The sequence below is a fragment of the Sinocyclocheilus rhinocerous genome, unplaced genomic scaffold (assembly GCF_001515625.1).
Source record: "Sinocyclocheilus rhinocerous isolate Xijiao unplaced genomic scaffold, SAMN03320098_v1.1 scaffold1023, whole genome shotgun sequence".
In the NCBI taxonomy this organism is placed as follows: domain Eukaryota; kingdom Metazoa; phylum Chordata; class Actinopteri; order Cypriniformes; family Cyprinidae; genus Sinocyclocheilus; species Sinocyclocheilus rhinocerous.
The window spans coordinates 166,731-192,405 of NW_015638986.1; the positions used below are offsets into that span (position 1 = coordinate 166,731).

Here is a 25,675-nt window from a genome sequence, read left to right on the forward strand (position 1 = left end):
GCCCCTCCTTGGCAGATTCCTCTGAGGAAGGATCTACTGACTCAGAGACGGGGCACCGTTTGGCACCTCGCGTCCAGACCTTTGGAAACTTAATGTCTGGTCCCTGGACAGGACGCGGAGGTTCTAGGTGACCTACCCCAAGAGGTAGTTGACACCTTCACTTCGGCGAGAGCACCATCTACGAGACACGCTTATGCCTTGAAGTGGAACCTGTTCGTTGAATGGTGGTCTTCTCACCGACTAGACCCCTGGAAATGTCCGATCAGAGTCATGCTGTCCTTTCTGCAGCAGGGGTTGGAGAGAAGGCTGTCTCCCTCCACCCTTAAAGTCTACGTGGCTGCAATTGCAGGTTGCGAGCTCACTCTACTAGAATTGTTGCATCCTCCTTGGCGCTGGCTTGTGGTGCCTCGCTGGCAGATATTTGTAGAGCTGTGGGCTGGGCGACCCCCAGCACATTCGCTAGATTCTATAGCCTTCGTGTGGAGCCAGTATCTTCCTGTGTTCTCACCTCAAACGGGTAGGCCCCGGCTTTGGGTTGGCTTGCTAAAACCGCTCCAGAGAGTCCATATCGTAGACCCTGTCAAGCTCCTCCGTCCCTTCGGCAGCCAGACGTGGCGGAGTGTCCGGCGCCAGGTCCTCACTCGATGAATCTGTGAGAACCGGTAGAGGGCTGGGTTCCATATGTAGAGACCTAAGTGGATCCCATATATGTAAAATCCACGGTATTGCTATAGGTTTCTGCTATTTTTCAAGAGGGTTACAATCACCTTTAATCTACCATATGCTCCTAGACGGTTGTTCATATGTGTAAGTGCTTCCTAAACCTCCTTCGGGAAGGATGGGCTTCCGCAACGTTCCGGTTCCAAGTGGAACGGGCACGCTATCCATTCTTATTGAGTGGGTAGGTCTTCTTGTGGTAAGCCCCGGCCTACGCCAAAAAGAAGGGGCGCAGGTGGCACTGCACCTGCTGCCTACTTATACTCACGCTTTGATTAGCAGCAGCTGGATGCAATAATCGCATGCCAATGTGCATTGGTTCGTTTAGTTTCATTATCAATGTTTCATTATTCATCAGTAGGGGGACAAATCCAGTGATATCTTAGACTGCACTATTCTCTCTTTTAAACTCTGTTCATAATTATCATTTAGTGTGAACAGGCATTTACAGGGCCAAGTGTGACAATGTAATGCTGAGTTGGACGAAAGCATGATGAGGTAGATCCACATGCAGATTAGGTTTATTAACAAAATGGAACAAAACAAACACTGGTAAACAAGGAAATCAAAAACAAGAGTTTCTACAGAGAAACACATCGACTGACACTGAGCAAGGGAAACACAGTGGTATAAATACGCAAGATAATAAGGCTAACAAGGAGAGGGCTAATGAATCACTATGACAGGTAATGAGGGTAACTATAGCAACAAACAGGGTAGCACAGGGCACTGAACAAGTAAACACATGCCTTGTCCAAATACCCATGCGTGACAGGAAGTGCGCAAGACTGTCCCAGGTCTTAAAAACGCCAAAGCGCAGTGCCCTTAACGCACACTAAATCCACACTATCTCGAATACCGCTCCAGCGTGCTATTCCAGGCTTAGTGTATTCCATCATGCATCATGTTTTGGAATAAATTGTGAGATTTTTGCCAAGATCTCGCGAGAGGTCAGGGAAACCTTTCCAATGTAAGTTAAATAATAATATAATAATTAGATATTATTACATATAATTCGGTAGAAAAACAGTATTGCACATTTTATTGGTGCAAAGATGAGTAGTGGTGATATTTATTTTGTACAACATTTGCAAATGCTTTTCATCACTTAATTAGAAGCACCACAAATTAAATTGTGTCATGTTATGGGACTACTGATCAGACATTTAGAAGTTGATTTTAAAATGCAAAGTATTTAAAATAAAAAATAAAGCTATGTAAACATTTGCATTTTTACAACACTTAGTGTGCCCCATCAGGTAATTAAAAGTTCTACACACACTCGTGGTCTTCATCCTCACTTGGGCACTTAGGCCAAATACAGGAAATAGATCATATGAGTAGTCAAGTGGTCAACTGCAAAGACCGCATGTGTGGGTATTTAGACAAGGGAATGGAAACAAACGGGAATAGAAAACACTTCAAAACAAGAGTCCCTAAACACAAAACCAAGACAGAGGAACACAGACTGGGATCATGACAGACAACAGTATTTTAAAATGTATTAAGAAAATAGCATAATTATTTTTTTTGACAGTGATTTAAAATGTCTTTAGTGTAGCCTGTTCTAGCTTTGTGCAACTCTATAATGTACCAGCACAACCCAAAATTCTAAGCTCCTTCACTGAAACACCTGACTCTATTATCAGTTTTATGTAATACATTTGTTTTAGCTTAATTGGATTCTAAAGACAAAATCCCTCCTTTGACTTTTTGATTAAGAAAGAGTATTATGCTATTAGATAATAGAAGTAGCAAGTGGAGTTAGCACAGAGGACTTAATAAAGTGGCTCTGTGTTATGATTAACAGATTTTAATAAACATGTTTCCACCAGAACTTTAATTTAAACTATTTATAACTGTAAATAACAACATTTTACCTCATCCTCCTTGTCTTCCCACTCCACCTCCGACAGATCCACACTGCTGTAGCTGGATTTTCTCTTCTTTTTCCCTTCTTCATACTGGAAACACAAGCCATGGAAACACCAATGATATTATTTAACATGGACAAACATGATGTGTATTAGAGTGATACTGTAGTAAACATAATTATTATCATCACAATATTCTTTCATCGCTAATCATTAACAAAACATATTTTCTATATATGTCAATGCAACATCTATAACCCTAATTAATGTTTGTCCCACAGATATCAGACTATCGAAGTTGTTACTCCTTTCGTAATAGAACATAGAACACCACAGCTTTACTGTGTCACTGGTGCTTTTTTTTTTAAAGAAGATTTCTGTGGATCGGTGTGTGCAACAGGTATAGACTGCCCTCCAGTGGCAGAATGAAACTAACGGAAGAGACCAGGGGCCTCATGTATAAAACTTTACGTAGATTTCATCCTAAATGTGTGCGTACGCACATTTCCATGCCCATTTTGTGGATACGCAACGTTTATACATCAGGCCCCAGATGCTTATCTTTTAAAATGGGAGATAACAAAAGAGCGGGCTTTTCTGTTGCATTGTGTAGTTTGAATATGGGAGTGTGTGTAGATACAGAGACATCAGCTGTACCCTGGACACCAGTAAATCTCTCATGTCAGTTTTCACTCAAAAAAATAAATAAATAAATAACAATAATTAAATAAATAACAAATCATTTTAAATTAAAGTATTAGAAATGCTACCAAAAGGCAGTATAACAAGTATTACCACAATACATGAAACAAATTACAAATTAAATGCTGTAACTAGTCACATTACCATACCAAGAAAGAAACGTATTTGCCTTATGGTAATGATGAGAACATGCTTAATTGTTATGAATTGTAATGGCTCTAAAAATTCTCCTTCAGTTTGACTTAGTTGGGATGAAATATCTCCTAAATTTTTATCAATGGCTTGGTGAGATTCATGCAGAGGACATATAAATATATAAACGCTTGTGATCGTGTTGACCATTTTCATTGCCCTCTTGCACAGATCCTGTTTATCCTGAGCACTTTCCCTGTTTGACTGTTTCACAGGCAGCTTTGTTTATCGACACAATTCACACAGCAGCGAGATCATGAAGGAGGTTTTGATTCTTATGTCTGTTGATGTAAGTAGAGTGTGTTCCCATCTCATCATCTGTCAAACACTCATAACAGTTGATCAGAGGCCGTTTGCAGCTGTCGGCTCACAGCACAATGACTCTAATGAGATGCATTCTCCCATCAGCCTCAGCATGTGCTGGAAGACTGCTTCTTCGCTATTATCATCACAAGCGATACATTACCAGAGGCTGCAAGTCTGGATGGGTGAGTATGTATCCATTATTGGTGATGGCGAAGGCATAACCATAGATTCCCAGCTGTGAACAGACACACACACAAACACACACACCAGAAGCAGCAATCAAATTCAGAGATACTGTCACATTTTCAAATGCCTCGTCAGTTTGTCTTTAAGTGCTTCAGCCATCTATAATCTAGAGTAATGCTAAAAGTTTACAAAATGAACACTTAACACATTTACACATTTAATATTTGCAGTAAACTGGACCAAAAATGTTGAGCACTCATCCGATTTTAGTCCAATCACACACTCTGAAGAATGGCACAATGTTCAAACCAGTTGTGATTTGATAAGATTCAAGCACTGTATCTGTCCACGCCAGATGCAACATATCAATCAAAGATCACAGCCAAGAATGCATGGGTTGGCCCTCTCTGCAAACACACTGCTGTATATATGCCGAGGTGCTGCACATGTATTGCTGTGAATGGTGTACTGCACAATATAGTGTATCCAGGGCGGCTCTAGTAATGCAAGTCCTGCCTTTCCTTTTAAAAAAATACAGGAGTTGGTTTAGCATGTCAGAAAATAGCTGCCTGGAGACTTTGCAAATATTGCCGGAGAGTGAGCTGGCTTTCCTTGAGATTTTGCTCACATTTACAACAAAATGTATAAAGATATAATCAAATATATAATATTTTAACATTATTCAAAATACATACTCAGTCATACAATCAGAGAGTTTACATAGAGTTCATGGTTTGAATTTTATTTAATTTTTTAAGTTATTTTCAGTATCTGGGGACTTTGCTATAAGTTTGATTGCATCATATAATAATTGCTGTTAATAGTGTTCATCGTCTGTTTGATTACGTCTTTAATAGATTTTTCCGTACATTTCTGCCATATATACATTAACTGACAGTCACCACTTAAGCTACTACTAAATATTGTATAGACTTAATTTGCTGTAAAGTTGCTTTGCAACGATTTGTATCGTGAAAAGCGCTAAACAAATAAACTTGAATTGAACAATTATCCATTGTCTCGTTCATTAAGGTTGCTGCAACAAAGTGCACAAGTCACATCACAAAATGATATTCAAACTCAAATTAAATAATTTTATATAATGTGAAACACATTCAGTACTTAAGCTGTCAGCTGCAATGTTGCAGAAATAGAAACCATTCCAAAAATAGAATCATCTGTCGCTCATTGTGTATCATCATCAAATCTGGTTAGGACAGTGTGAGAATGTTCCTCTCCCTAATACCACCTGCCATTGACTAGTGTGTCGAGATAGGCTGTTCCTTCCCATTCGAATTATTGTGTCACATCATCAGGATGAATAATACCGTATTAGGACTTGCACTACCTGGAAATGTGTCATTGCTAACCTGCCTTTCTTCTAGTATTGCATGTGGTTGCATTGATTAGTTTTCTGTGTCTGTTTGTGCAGTGTGCTAGACAATGATATGAGTGTTGCGAAAGAAAGAAAGAAAGAAAGAAAGAAAGAAAGAAAGAAAGAAAGAAAGAAAGAAAGAAAGAAAGAAAGAAAGAAAGAAAGAAAGAAAGAAAGAAAGTCTCAAACTAGAACATTCACATCACAAAATGATATTCAAACTCAAATTAAATCATTTTATATAATGTGAAACATAATCAGTACTTAAGCTGTCAGCTGCAATGTTGCAGAAATAGAAACCATTTCAAAAATAGAATCATCTGTCGCTCATTGTGTATCATCATCAAATCTGGTTAGGACAGTGTGAGAATGTTCCTCTCCCTAATACCACCTGCCATTGACTAGTGTGTCGAGATAGGCTGTTCCTTCCCATTCGAATTATTGTGTCACATCATCAGGATGAATAATACCGTATTAGGACTTGCACTACCTGGAAATGTGTCATTGCTAACCTGCCTTTCTTCTAGTATTGCATGTGGTTGCATTGATTAGTTTTCTGTGTCTGTTTGTGCAGTGTGCTAGACAATGATATGAGTGTTGCGAAAGAAAGAAAGAAAGAAAGAAAGAAAGAAAGAAAGTCTCAAACTAGAACATGACAGAAAACTATTAAATATGAACATTTACTAAAGTTTGGGCAGCTATACAGCAGCCTTTATCGTAAATAATTATTACACATAATAATCTGGATGTGCTCTGTTTGCCAGAAACATAGCTTAAACTAAAATATTACATGATCTTAAATGACTCTACACACCAAGGTTATGGCTATAAACATGAATCTTGCTTGAAAAGCAATACCGTATTCTTGCTTGCCCTGGAAATGTGTCATTGCTAACCTGCCTTTCTTCTAGTATTGCATGTGGTTGCATTGATTAGTTTTCTGTGTCTGTTTGTGCAGTGTGCTAGACAATGATATGAGTGTTGCGAAAGAAAGAAAGAAAGAAAGAAAGAAAGAAAGTCTCAAACTAGAACATGACAGAAAACTATTAAATATGAACATTTACTAAAGTTTGGGCAGCTATACAGCAGCCTTTATCGTAAATAATTATTACACATAATAATCTGGATGTGCTCTGTTTGCCAGAAACATAGCTTAAACTAAAATATTACATGATCTTAAATGACTCTACACACCAAGGTTATGGCTATAAACATGAATCTTGCTTGAAAAGCAGTGCATGTTGCATCGCAAACAGAGCCCATTATAACCAATGGCACTGACCACACTGAACGCAGGATGCAGGAGGACCATATAATCAGATACGGCTTTATTTATTTATTTATTTGTTCGTTTATTAGTTGGTAGGTTGGTTCGGCAGAATTTGTCCGTTTTTGTCCGTTCAGAATTTTGACTCGTCAGTCGTTAAGTGTGTCGTGTAGTGGACTGACTCAGTCATTAGGCTTGTGCTTCTCTCTGACTGTAAAATTGCACAACATTCTTGAATGAAATGCATGCAAAAGCAACAAATTAATTGCATGTCTATTCTCCTAGAATAAGCAAGCAAGGGATGAGACTCCTGATGAGTGCCAGCCTGCCCACTGCGCAAACTTATTAGTGACTGAAGCAACAGTAAACAGGAAAACTTATACAAGCTGACAGAGATTGCATTGTGAACTTTCGGACTTGAACACAACTCCTCATGTGTGAACTCCACCTGAGAAATACACTGCACATGGTTTAGGGAGTGAGAGAGAAACAGAAATCCTCTGCTCATTCTCGACAGCCTCGAGCTAAACATTGGATTCCCAGGACTCTAGCTTTTGTGGCACCTCAGTCAGCAACCATAGAACTAGACCTATGGGAGATGGAAGATTTTTCTTTTTTTTTTCCCTTAAGAAGCACTTTCATTTTAAGTGTGAGCAGTTCAATGAGCTGTAGCACTTAACACACTTACTATGCTCATTATCGACCATCTCAGTCACTCAAGTATGCAGGTGTGTGTGTGTGATTGTGCGTTTCAGGACAGATAATGACTGTAATTAGCAGCTCCCAGCTAGTAAGTCTCAGCTCTACTTAACATTTTGTATTGGTTCTATAAAGTGTGTGTGCATTGTATGGGTCTGTTCTTCACTACTGATGTGACATGATTGATTGTTTGTATGTTAAATAAATGAATATATTTTTGTACTTGAAGCCACATCTCTTGTCCTTTATTGAACGGACCTGTGATCCTTTTGGTGGGTGGACTTATTTGCACTCCAGTGCCAGTCTGAGAACCTCTGCCAGGGAACAGGCAAAGTCAAGTTTATCTTTCTTTAGTTTACATCTTGTTCTGGTATAGGCTCTTCTTCTCCACTTGACCACAATAGCAAGTAACAAATCATGGTCCATATCGATGATATAACTCAAGTCTAATGACCATTTAAATAAGAAATCCATCCATCCATCCATCCATCCATCCATCCATCCATCCATCCATCCATCCATCCATCCATCCATCCATCCATCCATCCATCCATCCATCCATCCATCCATCCATCCATCCATCCATCCATCCATCCATCCATCCATCCATCCATCCATCCATCGATTCACTAACACTCTCTGGTGCTAGACACATAATCAACAGGTCCAAGTTCTAATGAATGGACAGTTATAGGTGACTTGTCTGTGTACCTTGTATTTAGGGATGGCCTTCAGTATTTCAGACACTGGAACATCTGTGCCAACTACTCCAAGAAGAATTCCTTTATTTCTCTTAAAACAATGAACACAAGCATGTTAAAAATCAAAGCAAAAAGCAAAGCAAAAAAAATCTTAAAAAATGATGTAGAAACCCTGAGCTGTTTAATGCCATTTAACGCTGAACTCATACGTCATCCGCCCGGCGCTGCTTCCTAATTTTCATTTTTGGGTGAACTAACCCTTTAATATTTGTTATGATTCATCATACTTTATTGGTTAAATGTTTTGACAAGTCTAAAGTGACGTGTGGCGTACCATACTCAGAATGTGTGCTCTGCATTTAACCCACCCAAGTGCACACACACAGACACATCATAAACACACACCCGCAGCAGTGGGCAGCCAATGCTGCGGTGCCCGGGGAGCAGTTGGGGTTTTTGTACTTTGCTCAAGGGTCTCACCTCAGTCGTAGAATTGAAGGTGGAAGAGAGCACTGGTTATTCAATCCCCCCACCGACAATCCCTGCCGGACCTGAGACTCGAACCCGCGATCTTTGGGTTACAAGTCTGACTCTCTATCCATTAGGGCACGACTGCCCCACTATTAATATCAGTTTCCAATTAAACCTTTCTACATAATTTTTTCTTTCTTACTTTGGCATATTTCCTCTCTCTATTAGTATAGTTTGATGAGTGCTATACAGAAAACATTCATACTGACTAAATAGCCACTGGTTAACATTATCGAAGTCAAAGTTTAGCATCACTTACAGTCTCGTTCTTGGTGCTGAACACAGGCATGGCCACAGTAGTCATGAGCACAGGACCCTGAGCATCTTCCAGCTACACAAATACACAACAACACATAACAAAGACGTGGATGAATGTTATTAATTTCCTGGTTCTCATGGGAAAGTGATTGGCCATCTGTTTTCACATTTGTTTCTGCAACAGATACTTTTTTGACATTTCATTTTATTTCATCATCATCTGAAATAATGTCAAATTGGTTAAGTCATTAGGGTGCTTTGGCACTAAAATAATTAAAATAAATGAAACAAATTCATAAAGAAAATCATAGATCGGTCTATTTTTTTAATCTGATAATGAAGCGTGTTTCTCAGGCAAATGAAGCTGTGGACATAGTACTAGTTCAGACATTAGTTTTATTATTTTGATGTGTGTCTAGGGCAGTGTTAGCCAACATTGTTAGCCAAGTGTGTTTTATAGGATTGGAGCTGAACTCTACAGGATGCATTTCCCAAAACCATTGTTAGTCAACTATGGTCAGCAGTTCCATCGTTACCAACATAGCTCAAAGATTATGTGTTTCCCAAAACCCCAGTTCAAACAAACATTAACAAACGGCATCACAAGGTTGTGTGTTTGGAACTACTGCTCTATGAATCGATCTATTATATATAGTTACAGCAGCATCTCTGAGAAATTAAGTTAAGGGCAATGCTCCTGATTGAATAAACCATACACGGGAGTATGCTATGCCAGTGATGTCAAACTCAGTTCCTGGAGGGCCACAGCCCTGCAGAGGTTAGCTCCAACTCTTAGTAAACACACCTGAACCACCTGCATAACGTGATTTAAAAAAAAAAAAATGAACGGTTTTGTTTTGTTTGTGTAAATGAATTATAATATTCTGATATTAAAGTCAAATTTATCTCAACATTTTTACTTCATCACCTGTGTGCAATGTTCACTCTATTTGTTTTTTTTTTCTTGCCGAGCAAAATTTTTCCCTATTGGGCAGACATTTCGGCCACCTGAGCAAAAACATTCTTTATACCAGACCTGTACAGCACACACACACAAAAAGTGTGTAAATTCACTTTAATGTGCTATTTATATTTTATTTGACCCTTGATGTAACTAAATGATGCACATTTCAGGTTACCTGAGAAAACATTTGTTACCAAAAAAATCTATTAAAAATCATTTTTAAAAATGTCACGCAGAACAGTTCAATTCTTTATAATAATATAATATAATAATATAGCTAATATGAAAAAATTAAGCAGTTATTGAGGTCAATTATTTATTAGGCTTATAATATAATTTCAAAACATTTTCAAAAAACATGAACATGTGAATTCTTTTACAGTTATCTAAAACATCCCCATATTTGCGCACTACTACACCTGTGTGTACCTGTAAATGTCTTGGGGCCAGTTTTACTAAACAGGGCAAAATAACATGGCTTGGAAACGATATGTTCGGATAATGTGTTCTTTCCAAATAAATTAATACGTGTGGAAAACTCCTAGAAATGCATATTCAATAAGGTCAGGCGCAAAAATAACTGTCCACGCCTTTTCAGTGCTAATTCATCACTGCGCATCTTTAGTAAATCCTGACAGTATTATTTTAACGCCAAAAGACGGTTTGTGCTGCACAAGCTGTTAATAAAACTGGCCCTTTGAGTTTTGATAAGACAGCTGTGATTCATTGCATTACATTAACAGAAAGCCAAATAATTTAAAGATAATATAAAGTATTTTTCAAAAACTAAGTTTTATTAGTATTTTCGTGCTGTGCCAGTGAGGGCGGCGTATGTGACGTAGCCATGCGCACTTACTAGACAGACTAGTATTTAATGTCGAGGAGGACTCTATAGCCTACAAGACTGAACTAGGAAGGACGCAACCTTGGTAGGATGCAGCCTTCCCTTTGAGAAGCACGTTTGCGTTGGCTCTTGTGTTGAGCTATTTCGTCCGATTTCTAGAGCGACTGATTTGGCACACATCATTCTCTTTCTATGACACCTCTAAACCGCATTCACCGGTTCTATAGCGACACCAACTCTGTAGCAGTTTGCCCAAGCATTGCAATTATTTTGCATTTACTAGAATTCAATCAAATGGCTTTCTCAACTTATTTCTTCAAATGTCCTGTGCATGGCCGTGTTCGTGCACAGCTTAGAGGGAGCATTGCCTGTGTGCGACGGTGATAATGGCAGTCCTTTATTCTGCTGAACCATCATGGTTCATCTGAGGGATGTGCACACATGATTTCGGGAAACAGTCATGACTAGTTGGTTACTTTCTTCAACAATGCATCATACTACGGATGTTCATCAGTTAGTTACACCATTTTTTTCTTGTTTGCTGGACATGCCTTTTCTATTAACTGACGTTTTAATTGTTAATTTTTTTGTTTATTTGTTTGTTTTGCTTTTTATTGTAATAACACATATTTAGGTTATTCAGACAACTCTTGCTGTTCCCTTTATTTGTCACAGTGCTAAGCTACTTGTGACATTATCATTACTTTTATTGGAATAAGGATAGGATTATTATTATTGTTGTTGTTCAGTGGCGTGGTAGGGCCAATCGCCGACGCTAACGTTTTTTTATATTATGTGAGCTGTATAATTTGCAAGTTATAAATAACTATAGGCTAATAATGAAGACCGTTACCTGTGGTAACACTGCAACAGCAAATATAATAGCGGACACAATCAATAAAGGATACACTATAATAACTTCACATGAATAATGTGAAATCTGTGATAAAATGGTAATGAATCTCTGAACGCAGTGACTCATGTGCACTCAGATCATGTGACCTCATGCTCAGGTGTGGATGGATGCGGCTCAGCTGCTAGGGACTCTGTGGCTGATGGCAGAGAGTGACTTGGAGAAGAGCTTTATCATCTGTATCTAAATCAGAACCGTCACAGTCTGCTTGTCTGATTGCAGCAACACACATGCATATGCACGATTCATGCACAATTACACATTCACAATAACTCATTTGATGAATTCATGATCTGTAAACATCCGAAAGTCACAATCATACATTCTCACAAGACGTCGGAAATGGGGCAATGAGCTGCGCATTAGTGGAAGAGAGACAAATCAGCTTAAACTGTCATATATATTCTTTTCTTATTTACTCTACTCTCTCGATGTCTCTGGAGGAGTAAATGGGCTGTAAAATGATGGATGATTGAGCTGGGTTGTGGTGAGAATTTGGAAGCACAACAATAACTCAGACTCTTGAGAACACTACACACACTCAGAGCATCATCCAGATGCTCATGCTTATTGTCTATGATACTGAACAAAAAATAATTAGTCATCAGATATGTCACTGAAATCAGTTTTTGGTTAATATGGTTGACTGATGCTCAATATGCATTCTAAAACAGAGAAGTTTCATGATCTTTTTCAGAGCTGACCTCTTAAGTTATTATTAAATGTATTATAACAATGTACTTACGTCCTACTTAGATGAAAAAAAAAAACACTCTTAAATTCAACTAACTTCATTTAATATAAATTTAAACTGTAATATATTTTCATAAAATTGTAAATAACATGCAGTTAAGTTATGAAAACATCACATTCAGTTTGTACCTAAGTGTATTCTTTTGAAATATACTGCTAAAAAAATGAAAGGAACACTTTTTAATCAGAGTATAGCATCAAGTATGCATGCATGTCAGGTATGCATACAAGCACATGGGGGCCATACAAACTACTGAGTACCATTTTGAGTTGCTGCAATGAAATTTCAGCAAAATGGACTAGCCTGCTACAAATCATTTCACTTTGATTTCCGGGGTGTCTTTTAATTCAGCCCTCTGTAGGTTGATCATTTTAATTTCCATCAAACGATGTGGCATCCTTTCGTTTCTAACACATTACCCAGTCCATATCAGTATAGATATTATCCAGCATGATATTTTTCCCCATTGAGATCTGATGTGTTTTCAAAGCGTTCCATTAATTTTTTTTTAAGCAGTGTATATTTCCACAATAAGTACTCATTTTAAAGGTATGCTGAAGTTTACTATTTTTTAACAAGGGTCAGCTTACCGAAGGGATCTTATGACATTTTTTTATTCGTTTAGTTAGTGTCACTCCAGCAGAATAGCAGAGTGTGACAATGTTTGGAAGAATATATTGTGTTTTGAAGAAACTAAAGTTCTGCTGTTTAATGAAAAAACAGCAGAAACAGAAAAAATTCAAGAAGCTAAATGTAGGTACATCCTTTAGGTAAACTAGTAAAACTATGAGACGATGAACTGTTCTACTTTTAAGAATATTGTACATCAGCAACAGAATTTCATAGTTCCGTCAAGCCAGGCAACCAGTAAAGAAAGAGGTGATGTGTAATTTTGGGCAAGTGACGTCTGTCCCTGCCAACACATACAAAGACTTCCACTAACTGCAATACAGATACTCTGAGTGCACAGATGACTGGAAAATCAAGTATGGCAGTGATATAGACTACACAAAGTCATCACTTAAAAAAAAAAAAGTTCATGAGAAGTCAAATAAGAATGAAAACTTGTCCAAACTGCACACAATATAATGTAACAAAGCAGATCCACGTAATGGGTTAATGTGCTATGTAGAAACACCGCTAAATCACAATCAAAATGTGAATTAAACCTTTACCTTTTGAGCCTGTGGACGCTACAAAGACAAAAGACAAACTACGATCAAATGAGTGCGCACACACATATTACAACTTCTCCTTGTCATTACTTCCTAAAGTGGTGTCTGGATCTGAAATATATTTGGAAGTTAAGGAGAGGTAAAAGCTCCATTAATTTTATCCATTTTATGAGGCCCTTGCCGGCACTCAGCTCCTTCAGCAGGTCAGCCTCCTAAGCCTCCTAACAATTTCTCTTTGGTGGCTGGGCCCGACCACTAGTCAGGAAACATTCGTCAAGTTTACTACGAGGCGCTTTCATTCTTTCCTTAGGCCACTCGATGCTAAGTTTAGCTACCACCTTTATCAAAGCTTTAAACACCCCCTCAAATGCTATTGAGTGAGGAGACTGCTCTACGGGTGCACTCGGCTCCTGAACTAAAATCTAAACTACGCAGTACAAATTGTGCTCAGCTTAGAGAATATGGGAACGTTTGCACTGTAGCCTGATCTGCATAAAAAAAAACAGTACAGACAGTGTATTCAAATACACTGCACTTTTGGTTTGCACAATACACAATACTCTTCTCTGTGTGCATGGGGTTCATAAGGTTAACAATGATTTATATGTGGATTTTCACATGAAAAAAATGTAAAAAACATAAATGAGTCACTTACAGTGTTATCAACATAGGCTTCTGTCCACACCATGTCATGCTCTCGATCAATGACCTTCGGCCGACTGAGCACATGCAGATACTCCATCACATTCTCCTGAACATCTGCCAGTGTGGAGATCTGGGTAAAATAACCTGACAACACAGGAAAAAAAGTGAAATTATAATTATAAATATTCATTGATGTGTGAATGCGTACACACAATTTTAAAACTATGTACAAAATTAAAAACACTCAGTGATTTGTTGTCTGCTGTCATGAGTGAGAGTATACAGGATTTGTTGACATGCTAATTCTACACTAACATAGGAAATCAAATTTTGTGCAGGATCCCGCACATTCTAAAGCATACAGCCAAACAGTCAGCCTACAGAACGTGCTAAGCAATGTTGCTGTCAACAAACCTCATAATCATAATCATAACATGATGATAGAATACAAATCAAGGCAGACAAAAGCATTATACTATTTTTTTTTTAATATCCAAATGTGAAGCAATCAATGACATGATCAGAGAAACCTGGAACACAGCACAAAGCCCAAGAATACAAACAACAATCGACCAAAGACCATGGCAAACACAAGTTTAAATATATAACTAATCAAGGGATAACAAGGAACATCTAAAGACAATTAGGACAGGGATAATAGAAAGATAACTACAAAGACCAGGAAACAAAACTACAAGGAGACATGACATCATAAACAAAATACAAGTTGCAAAATACAAGACTCAAAGTAAGAAACATTTCACTAATACAAAAACACAGTCTTAGCAGGTGACTGACAGATGACTATGGTGATACGGGCCAATTAGAGAGCCTCCAGGACGGCACCAGTAATACAGGACACCATGGAGGTGCTGGAAGTTCAGGAAGCTCTGGAGGTGTCAGCGACTCAAGGATTCAGGGAGCTTGGGAGGTACCAGCAGTGCAGGAAGCTTGGCTGCATCAAGGGGACGTGGAACACAGAAGAACATAGCGGCCTCTGTACTTGACTCTGGGGTGTGAGTGGGTTCCAATGCAGACTCAGGGGCTAGAGCAGGCCCAGGACTGTGGTCAGGGGATGGAGCTGACACAAGCAGACTCTAGATAAGAGGACTGGGGGATAGTGAACTTCCTTAGAGCCGATCTGACAGAAATGATCGAGGGATCCATTACCTTTGCCATCAGGTTTGCACTGTTAGACACAGCCTTTCTGGCGGCAGATGTTTGCTTTTGCATCTGTAGCTGGTGAAAGTCTGGATGGTCCCTTTGGTCTTTGGGACTGATAATTTGATGACTGTTTTTCAAGAACAAGCTGAAACGTGGACTCATCTGAGCACAGCACACATTTCCACTGCCTTTTTGAATTCTGCCAATTTACTGCTCCAGTCTCCAACAACTCCCCTTGTGTTTGCCAATATACTGAAAAAGTGCTAATTTTTTTCTACCTTACCTGCTCTGTTGGTGCTTATATATTCACCTAGAGTACTGATTGTCACAATAAACAATCCTGTGTTGTTTCACCACATTATCTGAGTCTGTTTTCCTTGACCTTATCCCGGAGTTAAGAATGAATTCTGGTTATTTATTATCTGACATGTCACACATACATTCATAAACCCTGGGTTACTGTTCTTATTTGCATATTTGCAGTATCAACAGTCATGACTCATGACTAGATATACACAAAATCACATTTGGTTTCCGAGTCCGACTGTTGAAAATCTGTAATATTCAACAATTTGGACACCGAGTTGCACTAGGCTCCTAATATCTCTGGGATCAAACTATATAGTGCCTTTAAAATTAAGATTCCAAAGGAAAAGTTTCTTTGAAACGAGAATCTAAAATTACTTCTTGAATTCCAGGTGTGCAAACTTTGGGAAAAGAACAATTTTAGCAATCAGATAGCAATCAGATAGGTATGTTCTATGCAGTTGTTTGGATGGAGGGAAACAATATATATTTCTACTTTAAATATTATTTGTTTTTCATACATTGTTCTTTAAATGAAATAAGTATCAGCTGTATGCTAAGTGATCATTTGGTTTTCAATCCTTGAAAATAGGTACAATTTCACAATTTGGACATCGAGTCGCATTGGACTCCCCATATCTTTAGGATTGAACCACATAGGGTCTTAAACATTAAGTTTATGAAAGAAAAGTATATTAAGAAACAGAATTTAAAAAGCTATAAAGATATCTTTAATTCTTCTAGAGCAGGGTTGGGCAAACTTGGCCCTTCCAGGCCACTTTCCTTCAGAGGTTAGCTCCAACCCTAATCAAACACACCTGAACCAGCTAATCACTGTTTTCAAGACTACTAGAAGGCTACAGGCAGGTGAGTCATATCAGGGTTGGATCAAATCTCTGCAGGAAAGTGGCCTGGAAGGGCCAAGTTTGCCCATCACTGTTCTAGAGGTACAGGCACGCAAACATTGGAAAAAGAATATTTATGGTAGGGTGACCATACGTGCCATTTTCCCAGGACGCGTCCTTGCCAGGATTTGTTTTGGCTTTGTTTTTTCCTGTTTTCATGCTTGCTGAAGGTAATGATCGAAAAGTAGTTTGACCAATAACATGCAGGCATTGTACATAATGGACCAATCATGGTGTGTGTGAGAAGGTGGGATCTACGGTCAAAGCGATGCAATTACGCGTACATATTAGGTGTGTTCGACTTAAAAGCAGTGCGGCTCAGACCGATCAGTGTTTGACATCAAAGTACCTCGAGAGCGTTTCGAAAGCCTAACCGTCTGTATGGTATTTTGATGTCATACACCAATCGGTCTGCACACGCAAACAAAGCCAAAACCTAGATATTTTAGGCAATATAGAAATCCTGGCCAGGACGTGTCCTGGGAAAATGGCACGTATGGTCACCCTAATTTATGGCACTTGGATAGGTATGTCCTATGCAATTGTTTTGATAGAGGGAAACAAGATATGTCTAGTTTTAACATTATTTCAGTCATGACAACTCGTGGGGTACATTATAAATTTTAATTTTAATAATGTAAATATAATGTGCATAGGTTTGGTCTTGGCGGACTAGATCTGCTACGATGCTGCTGCTAAATGCTTAGGTCATAAAATTAAAAGGAAACATGCTGCTGCTAGATAGAGGAAGATCCCCTTAGCAGATCTAGGCAGGCGGTGCTGTGGAGGCGGTGGGCTAAAATGAGGACATGCATAGCGTGCAGACATAGCATTCATTGAATATGTCCTGGTTATATAGGTAAACAGTAATGACTATGTCATTCCGATTGTCTGGGAATGTTGACTTGAATTAACCAATTAGAACACAAGTAGAGTTTGATGGCAGAACTATTCTTTTTTTTTTCTTCAGACATTTCTCTTTATATGAAAAAAAGTATCAGCTGAATGCATTTGGTTTTTGACAACTGAAAATGTACAATTTAACAATTTACTCTTGGAGCCACATTGAAAATTAAAGGGGTCATCGGATGCCCATTTTCCACAAGTTGATATAATTCTTTAGGGTCTTAATGAAAAGTCTATAAGATATTTTGGTTATAATTTCTCAATGGTAGTATAAAACAACGCCCTTTTTATCCTGTCAAAAACAGCTCTGTTCACAGCGATCCGTTTTGGTGCATTTCCCTTTAAATGCTAATGAGCTCTGCTGCCCCCGCCCCTCTCTTCCGTGGGGTGATGAGCCGTTCTCATGAGACTGTTTACTTTAGTTGCGGAACTTGCTAACTAGCCCGTTATTAGGAAAGGCGATTTGCAAAGATTCATAAAAGAACCTTATACTCACTTCTTCTGTAGGTGAGGCTGTATCACGAATGATTTATGCGAACATAGAGGCATTTAGATAGATCTGGGGGCGCATTCCCTTCAAAAATAAAGGTAATCCACTGTGTCTTCAGTGGCTCAGATGTCGGGAGTAAATGACGACTGCTATGTTCATTATTACATCCAACAAGAGAGCACCTCAATCGCTTAGGAGCCATTCTTGTCTACTCATGCTTCGGTGGTGAAACAATGGCGGACTGATGACAGCTCACTCAGGGTGGGTCTAAGGTAAAACGCTAGTGTCAATCAACAATCGTGGGAGGGGCCTGGGTCTGTGTGATGTCACACAGACAGGCATCTGAGAATGGTTTGATATGAGAAAGAGGAAATCATTTAATGAGATTAAAAAAAACACTGGGTGGATCTTTATCATTATAAGGTGGTTGTGTACACACACTGCCAACACACATTTCAGTTCAAACAACTTGTAAAACTGCATGTCGCATCCGATGACCGCTTTAAGAACTAAAATATCTTTATAAGATAAGATATCGTTAATGCCTCTTGAATTACAGGCACGCAAACCTCAAGGGAAAAATAATCAACAAGAAGTGATTTTTCCTATTTTTTAACTGTAACCATTGGCATATAATGCAACAATAATTGCTAAAGTCAACAGATTTTACTAATGGAGCTACCAATCTCTGTGTAAAAATAACATAATGATGCTGCCGTCTTTCTGAAGTCATTTTTACCCCCTTGTAATTTGGCTCTGAATCTCAGGTGAAAATTGTCATTTTGAACCCCCTCTACAAAACAGATGATTACTTAGTAAATATACTGTACAGTACATCCATTACATTTAATATTCAGGCTTTCTCCTTCATTTATATATTTCTTTTAACAGAAAAAAAAATCAAAAATTTTAACCGGGGACCTCTGGTCTGGGTTGAGTTGACATGAACACACACACACACACACACACAAAGACATGATAAAGTATGATTATTCATAAGAAGTATAATATTCATAAGCTATAAAATAATAATTCATACACTATACACAAGCCATTGTTTTAACTTGAATAAATTGAAAAGAGCAATTTTAGACAAATGTAGGTTCTGTTCCCTTTCAGTCGGTCACGTTCGACGTTACGTCAGAACAGACTGACGAATGGGGTCTCGCCCGAGAGCCCAATCACCTTCGAGTGGTAACAGAACGAGCCAATGGTACACTGAGTACCTTGGTCTGCGGAATTTGCATTGCGAGCTCCGCCCCGCTGTGTGGGTATATAAGGAGCAGCGCGAGCAACTCGCATTCAAGCTTTCGCTTCGGAGCCGAGCACATCTCTCTGCTGGTATCACCGGAGTGTTTTGCAACGAGTCTTCAGTGGTGTTCGTGTGACAGCGCGATTCAGCGGTTCGTTGAAGAGCTTCCTGCTTCTTCTTTCCAGCTCCTGTGTTCCCCTGAGCGCTTTAGCACCTCTGAAATAGCTTATTTTATCTAAAAGAGTATACGGGTTGTGTTTGCATCTTTTGCGAGGATGGTTCATGTTCTCCGAGTGATCATCACTCCGGCCTGCCGCCGAACCTTCACCCCGTGGTTGGACCTCTCGTTTCTACAGGCTGGTATTCCCCTAGAACCAGTGTCCAGGCATGTTGTTGTGTCAACAGATGCCTCTCCCATGGGCTGGGGTGCCATGTGCAACGGACATGCTGCGTCAGGCTCCTGGACGGGACCCCGACTTCAGTGGCATGTCAATTGCCTCGAGTTGCTAGCAGTACTGCTTGCTCTGCACCGCTTCAAGGCCCTGCTGAAGGACAAGCACGTTCTGGTCCGTACGGACAACACTGCGACCGTAGCGTACATCAACCATCAGGGCGGTCTACGCTCCCGTCGCATGTCGCAACTCGCTTGCCATCTCCTCTTGTGGAGTCAGAAGCATCTGAGGTCGCTCCGTGCCGTTCACATCCCAGGCAGGCTCAATCGTGCTGCCGACGAGCTCTCACAACAGCAGTCTTGCCCCGGGGAATGGAGACTCCATCCCCAGTTGGTTCAGCTGATTTGGGAACGCTTTGGAGACACTCAGGTAGACCTGTTTGCCTCTCCAGACAATTCCCACTGCCAGTTGTTTTACTCCCTGACCGAGGGCACCACCGCACTGCAGAGAGCTCCTTTCGAACCCCTGCTTTCAGTGGAGCTAAAATTCTTATCATTGAAAACTTTGCTCCTGACGGCTTTGGCTTCGGGACTTGCAGACATTTTCAGTTGACGAAGCGTGCCTGGAATTCGCGTCGGCCATCTCTCACATTATCTTGAGACCCCGGCCTGGATACGTGCCCAAAGTTCCCACCACTCCTTTTAGAGATCAGGTGGTGAACTTGCAAGCACTGCCCCCGGAGGAGGCAGACCCAGCCCTGGCACTGCTCACTGGATAGTGGATGCTATTGTCTTGGCTTATCAGGCTCAAGACCTGCCATGCCCCCTAGGGGTGAGAGCTCACTCAACTAGGAGTGTGGCTTCCTCCTGGGCGCTGGCACATGGCGCCTCGCTAACAGACATCTGTAGAGCTGTGGGCTGGGCGACACCCTTCAGGCCAATAAACAGGACCTGCTCTGTGTCAATTCGCTTGCTGCGCCATTCCACTCCACAGACTGGATGCGTGTGCTATTCTCCTCAGGTGAGTTCCACAGTTCAGAACCCTGGGTTCCTCCAGCACTGTTATGTCGAGCACTTGCGTGCATGCCCTGTCCGTCAGCCCCTGTGTTAGACTAGGTGCTTCCATGGGTTGTGGTTCCCCTCTTGGGTAATCCCACGTGTGTATTTCCACAGTAAGTCTCTCTCGGCAGCATGTGTCTTTCCCTTGGCAAGCCACCCTTGCCATCTCTGACGTTGAAACATATCCACCCTGCGGGCTGGGTACCTCAGAACTGGCTTCACGACAGGGTGCTATCACTTACGCAGGTTACTGGAAGACAGCCATTGTGGCGTTTTGGAAGAGTGTAACGTCGAACGTGACCGACTGAAAGGGAACATCTAGGTTACGTATGTAACCCTCGTTCCCTGAAGGAGGGAATGGAGACGTTACATCCCTTTGCCACAATTGCTGTTCCGCTGAACGGCTAGGTCACATGGCTCGGCTCCTCAGCAAAGACTTGAATGCGAGTTGCTCGCGCTGCTCCTTATATACCCACACAGCGGGGCGGAGCTCGCGATGCAAATTCCGCAGACCAAGGTACTCAGCGTACCATTGGCTCGTTCTATTACCGCTCTAAGGTGATTGGGCTCTCGGGCGAGACCCCATTCGTCAGTCTGTTCTGACGTAACATCTACATTTCCTCCTTCAGGGAACGAGGGTTACATACGTAGCCTAGACGTTTTTCACTACACACACATGTGGAGATCAGGTCATTCTTTCACTGTTCGTTAATCAGCTGAGGAAATGTTTACAGAGCTGCATGAGGAAGAATGAGTAAGCCTAACCTTTATTAGCGCAGGCCATCCATTTCAGGTTATCAGCAAAGGCAGACTCCCGACCAATCAGGTAAGGGAACACACGCACCTGCAGACAGGAGAGCTTAGGTTAGCTGTCAGTCATGTTTAATCGCTCAAGATTAAGCTAATGTACAATCCCTTAACAGCAGATAAGTCACAGTACCCTGACTGCATCTAATTAGTTTACTCTTTAATTGTTTAGCTTCAATAAAAGTTTGGCCAACCAAACAATTAAAGTTATTTTGTGATACAATAAAAATAAAAAATAAACTATGATGATAATGGATGTAATCTGAAGTCATATTTACAGTGCACATTGCATTAGAAATGTTTGAATATGTTCTGTTGGTAAACACCATTCAAGAATAAAGCCTATAACTAACATACACTAAGACCCTAAAGTCATCAGTCACATGAAAAACATACCAGATCTGATCCATAACAGAACCAATTGCAATCACTTAGCATATTATTGAATGAATGCTGCTTCCACATTCTCTGTGCCTCATTATGTGCTGCCATTGAGATAAACCACATGCACACACACACACACATACAGGAATACTGAGGTGAAGAGAGAGGTGCTGTATGACATACTGGAGGTCACATAAGAAGTACTGCGGTTGCCCCTTAATAGTGGAGAACACAGGGTCTACACCAATTTTAATTTCTTGTTTTCTGCCATGGATTTCTTAACCCAACTAATATATGTGTTAATGGGGGGGGAATTGGATGGTGACAAATGTACTGTACATAGTGAAGTGCATGAGTGGGCAAGCAGAGATGATGTTTAAGAAGAGACCTTAAAGAATGAGAAAAACGATTAATGAACTGGAAAGAGGCAGGTAGTCCACCGCAAGAACCCTGAGCAACAAACTGTGGCCCTGTCCCTAATGGCACAGTTAATGTTCACCTAGAGTCTTGCTGACTGCTGACTATGCTCCTAGACACCCATGTCTGTTAAGTCCACGAGACTGAAAAGTGTGCCATTTGTGTTTCCCATTTGTCATTTTAGGCTCCACAGCAGACTTGTATCCAACAGTCTAAATGGCATTACATCATGTAAATGTGGACTCTGAGGAACACTGCAAGGGTTTACAGTGCAATTTGGGATAGGGTCAGACTCCTTTGGTTCAGCAGTTAGGGACTTGTGATGGCTAGTGAGTGTTTGTATTAATAATTCATATGGATAATTTCCAAATGATTGACATTTGGGTTCTTAAATCTTCTCTGCCTCAAACAGTCCCACTTTAGGGTATCAAAACTCAAAGCTCATGAAAATCAAAATGGATTCTAGATTGTTTTAAAAGATTTTCAACGGTTTACCAATGTCATTGCACTCAACAGACAATTATGATCTAAGGTATAAAGGTATCATTGCATGGCATTTTGGATTAAAGAAGGTATTACAGTAGTTTAATGTAAACTGCAAAGAACCACTAGCAATACGTCCAATAAGTGTGAAACAGCTTTTCAGGAGATTCAGACCACCCCGGAAGACATTAGACATGCTGAGCGAGGGAAGCATTAACAGTGTTATACATGTGGGGAACAATAAAAGCGTGATTGGGGGAGATGCACAAAAGAACACCATATTGGCTCACACTGGGGTGCTTTTTTTTTACAAAGCATAATTCAGTACGTGTTTAAACTCTGCCTCATGTGTCCTGCCACCAGCACCAGCCCCACTAAAACATTACTGTTCTTGTCTGCCAAAAAAGCACACAAAATACTGACCTGAGGAACATTTATTTATTCCTCACAGTATTCCTGCAGTCATTTCCTGTTGTTTATTTAGTATACCTGATTCATCAGTTGGTTCTTATACGTCAGGCAGGTTAAAGAAAATGGTTTGAATCAGTTTCTGATTCAATCTGGATCATGAGGATCTATTAAAACACAAAAACATCTACAAGTACCTCTACAACATGGTAATAATTCAAAAAAGTACATATCAAAGTACCTTGGTATGATTTCATAACACCACTGCACCATAGTACTGCCACATTAAGCAACAGTTTTAAATGGTTGTAACGATAGAATCAGAATCAGAATCAGCTTTATTCGGCAAGTGTGCGCAGACACACAAGGAATTTGTTGTGTTTTAAGGTGCTCTTGGTACATACATGTATGTATACATACATACAAGCATACATATCTGACATGAGAACAGAAAATATTAAATAAGGGTGTATTCACATCAGGAAAGTCCGCTAGTTCACTTGCTTTGGTCCGGACCAAATACAATGTTGATTTTTTTTGTTTGGTGCGGTTCGCTATCACACTGCCCTTTTTCCAAGTGAACCAGAAATTGTAAACAAAACCACACGTGTGCTTAATGTCATCCATTCATTGGTTCATCCATTCAACCGTACCAGAGTTCGTTTGGAAGCGGACTGAGATCACCTCTTCAGCTGGGTCTGGGTACGGTTGTTTGGTCCACTCCCGAGTACGATTGCTGTATTCACACCTGCCCAAAAGATCCGCACCAAGGGGGGAAACGAACTTGAGTTCGATTCAATCGAACCACACAAGACAGGTGTGAATACACCCTTAGACTTTACAGTAACTAATAATAATAATAATAATAATGTATATGAATCTGGAACAGAAGATTTATGTACAGATGTGTGCATTATTTACTCTTTATACAGCTGTATCAATATAGAGATATGTGTCATGACTTCGGTCTGATCTGCTGTGTTTTGTCTTTTTCTGTGTCTGTGTGCTTGGTCTCTGAGCACATGGGTTTTGTTTTGACAGCTCACCATCTGCTCCGCTGTCTGTATGGCGTTGTCCCCTCCCACTCGTTGTCCTTAATTCTCTTTTGTGTTTTCTGTCACACCTGTTGCCATTCATTCCTCATTAACCCTCCCCTATTTTAGATCCTTAGTCTTTTGTCAGACCGTTGTTGTATGTTGTGCAACGCTTCGCTCGTGACCTTCTTGTCATGTTTGCTTTGTCTTGCCGTGTTGTTCTTTTTAGGCCTGAGTGCTGTTTTGTTTTTGTTTTTGAACTTCTTCTTATCCTGCCAGTCGATATCTGTTCTGCTACCTGCCCTGGCTATCTCTAGCTCTGTCGAGATTCTGAGACATCGCCCTAGCCCCTCTCTGCACGCTCAACGCTCTCATCGGGGAGCTCAGTGAGTCCTCTACGCTGCGTCACGAACGACGCTCTGGTCCGTGCAACTTTGACGCTGCATCACGGATGACGCTAGGATCGGTCCCTGCTGAGAGGCTCTTTCTTGGCCCTGTGGACTTTGATTTGGGACTTCCTCTATTTTTGTGTTCCCGTTGATTTTTCCTTATTGCTCCGTGAGAGCGTAATAAACTTGTTCTGTTACCTGCAAACTGAATCTGTATTTTCCCTGACAATATGCATATGTATTTATATAGTACTTGAATTACAGAACACAAGTAATAATTCCTGTGCTATCTGTTTAAGCTGGAGATGGCATGGGAAAAACTGTTTTTATGCCTAGATGTTCTAGGGCACCGAGATCTGTAGTGTCTGCCTGAAGGGAGAAGTGCAAACAGGTTGTGTCCGGGGTGAAAGTGGTCTATGATGATGCTTCCTGCCCGTTTCTTCACTCTGGAGATGTACAAGTCCTGAAGGTTGGGCAGGTGCACACCAATTATCATTTCTGCTGTCCACTGAAGGCAAGTTGAGATGAACCCATGTGCAATTTATTGAAACAGTAAAATCCAAAGTACAATCAAAGATTTGACTTGACTTGAACAGACTTGCCATGAACAGAAACACAACTCACCAACAGCAGGTACACAATACAAAGCTAGACCAGAAACAATGGCAACATGAGGGCTACTTATATCAAACAATAGGGTCACATGTACTGTATGTATCAAGATGGCGCCACAAACGGCTGCCATGGTGCTTGGCTAAATAACTGACTGATTGAGCTCGGCTACCAAAACTGACCTTAGAAGATTGCAGCGGATAGTCCAGAGAGCTGAGCGAATCATAGGTACAACCCTCTCCACCCTCCAAAAACTGTACTCATCCAGAGAGAGCAAAAGGGCTGGCAAAATCACTCTGCCACATCCAGCACACTGCCTCTTTGAACTGCTGCCGTCTGGTCGACGCTACAGAGCACTGAGCACCAAAACAGCCAGACATAGGAACAGTTTCTTCCCTCAGGCCATCTACCTCACGAACAGTTAAAGGGGTCATATGATGCGATTTCAATTTGTCCTTTCTCTTTGGAGTGTTACAAGCTCTTGGTGCATAAAGAAGGTCTGTAAAGTTGCAAAGACTAAAGTCTCAAATCCAAAGAGATATTCTTTATAAAATTTAAGAGTCAA

General features: G+C 40.4%; 1 protein-coding gene across 1 annotated transcript in view; it reads right to left on the reverse strand.

The window, feature by feature from the left end:
• The window catches only part of cacna2d3a (calcium channel, voltage-dependent, alpha 2/delta subunit 3a), a 226,562-nt gene that overhangs the window by 102,148 nt on the left and 98,739 nt on the right, over nucleotides 1-25,675 (reverse strand). The window contains exons 12-18 of the mRNA XM_016566342.1: nucleotides 21,342-21,420; nucleotides 14,114-14,247; nucleotides 13,459-13,476; nucleotides 8,810-8,881; nucleotides 8,030-8,110; nucleotides 3,952-4,026; nucleotides 2,598-2,681 (exon numbers count right to left, since the gene is read on the reverse strand). Of these exons, the coding sequence (XP_016421828.1) occupies nucleotides 2,598-2,681; nucleotides 3,952-4,026; nucleotides 8,030-8,110; nucleotides 8,810-8,881; nucleotides 13,459-13,476; nucleotides 14,114-14,247; nucleotides 21,342-21,420 (543 nt within the window). The remainder of the gene's footprint in view (nucleotides 1-2,597; nucleotides 2,682-3,951; nucleotides 4,027-8,029; nucleotides 8,111-8,809; nucleotides 8,882-13,458; nucleotides 13,477-14,113; nucleotides 14,248-21,341; nucleotides 21,421-25,675) is intronic.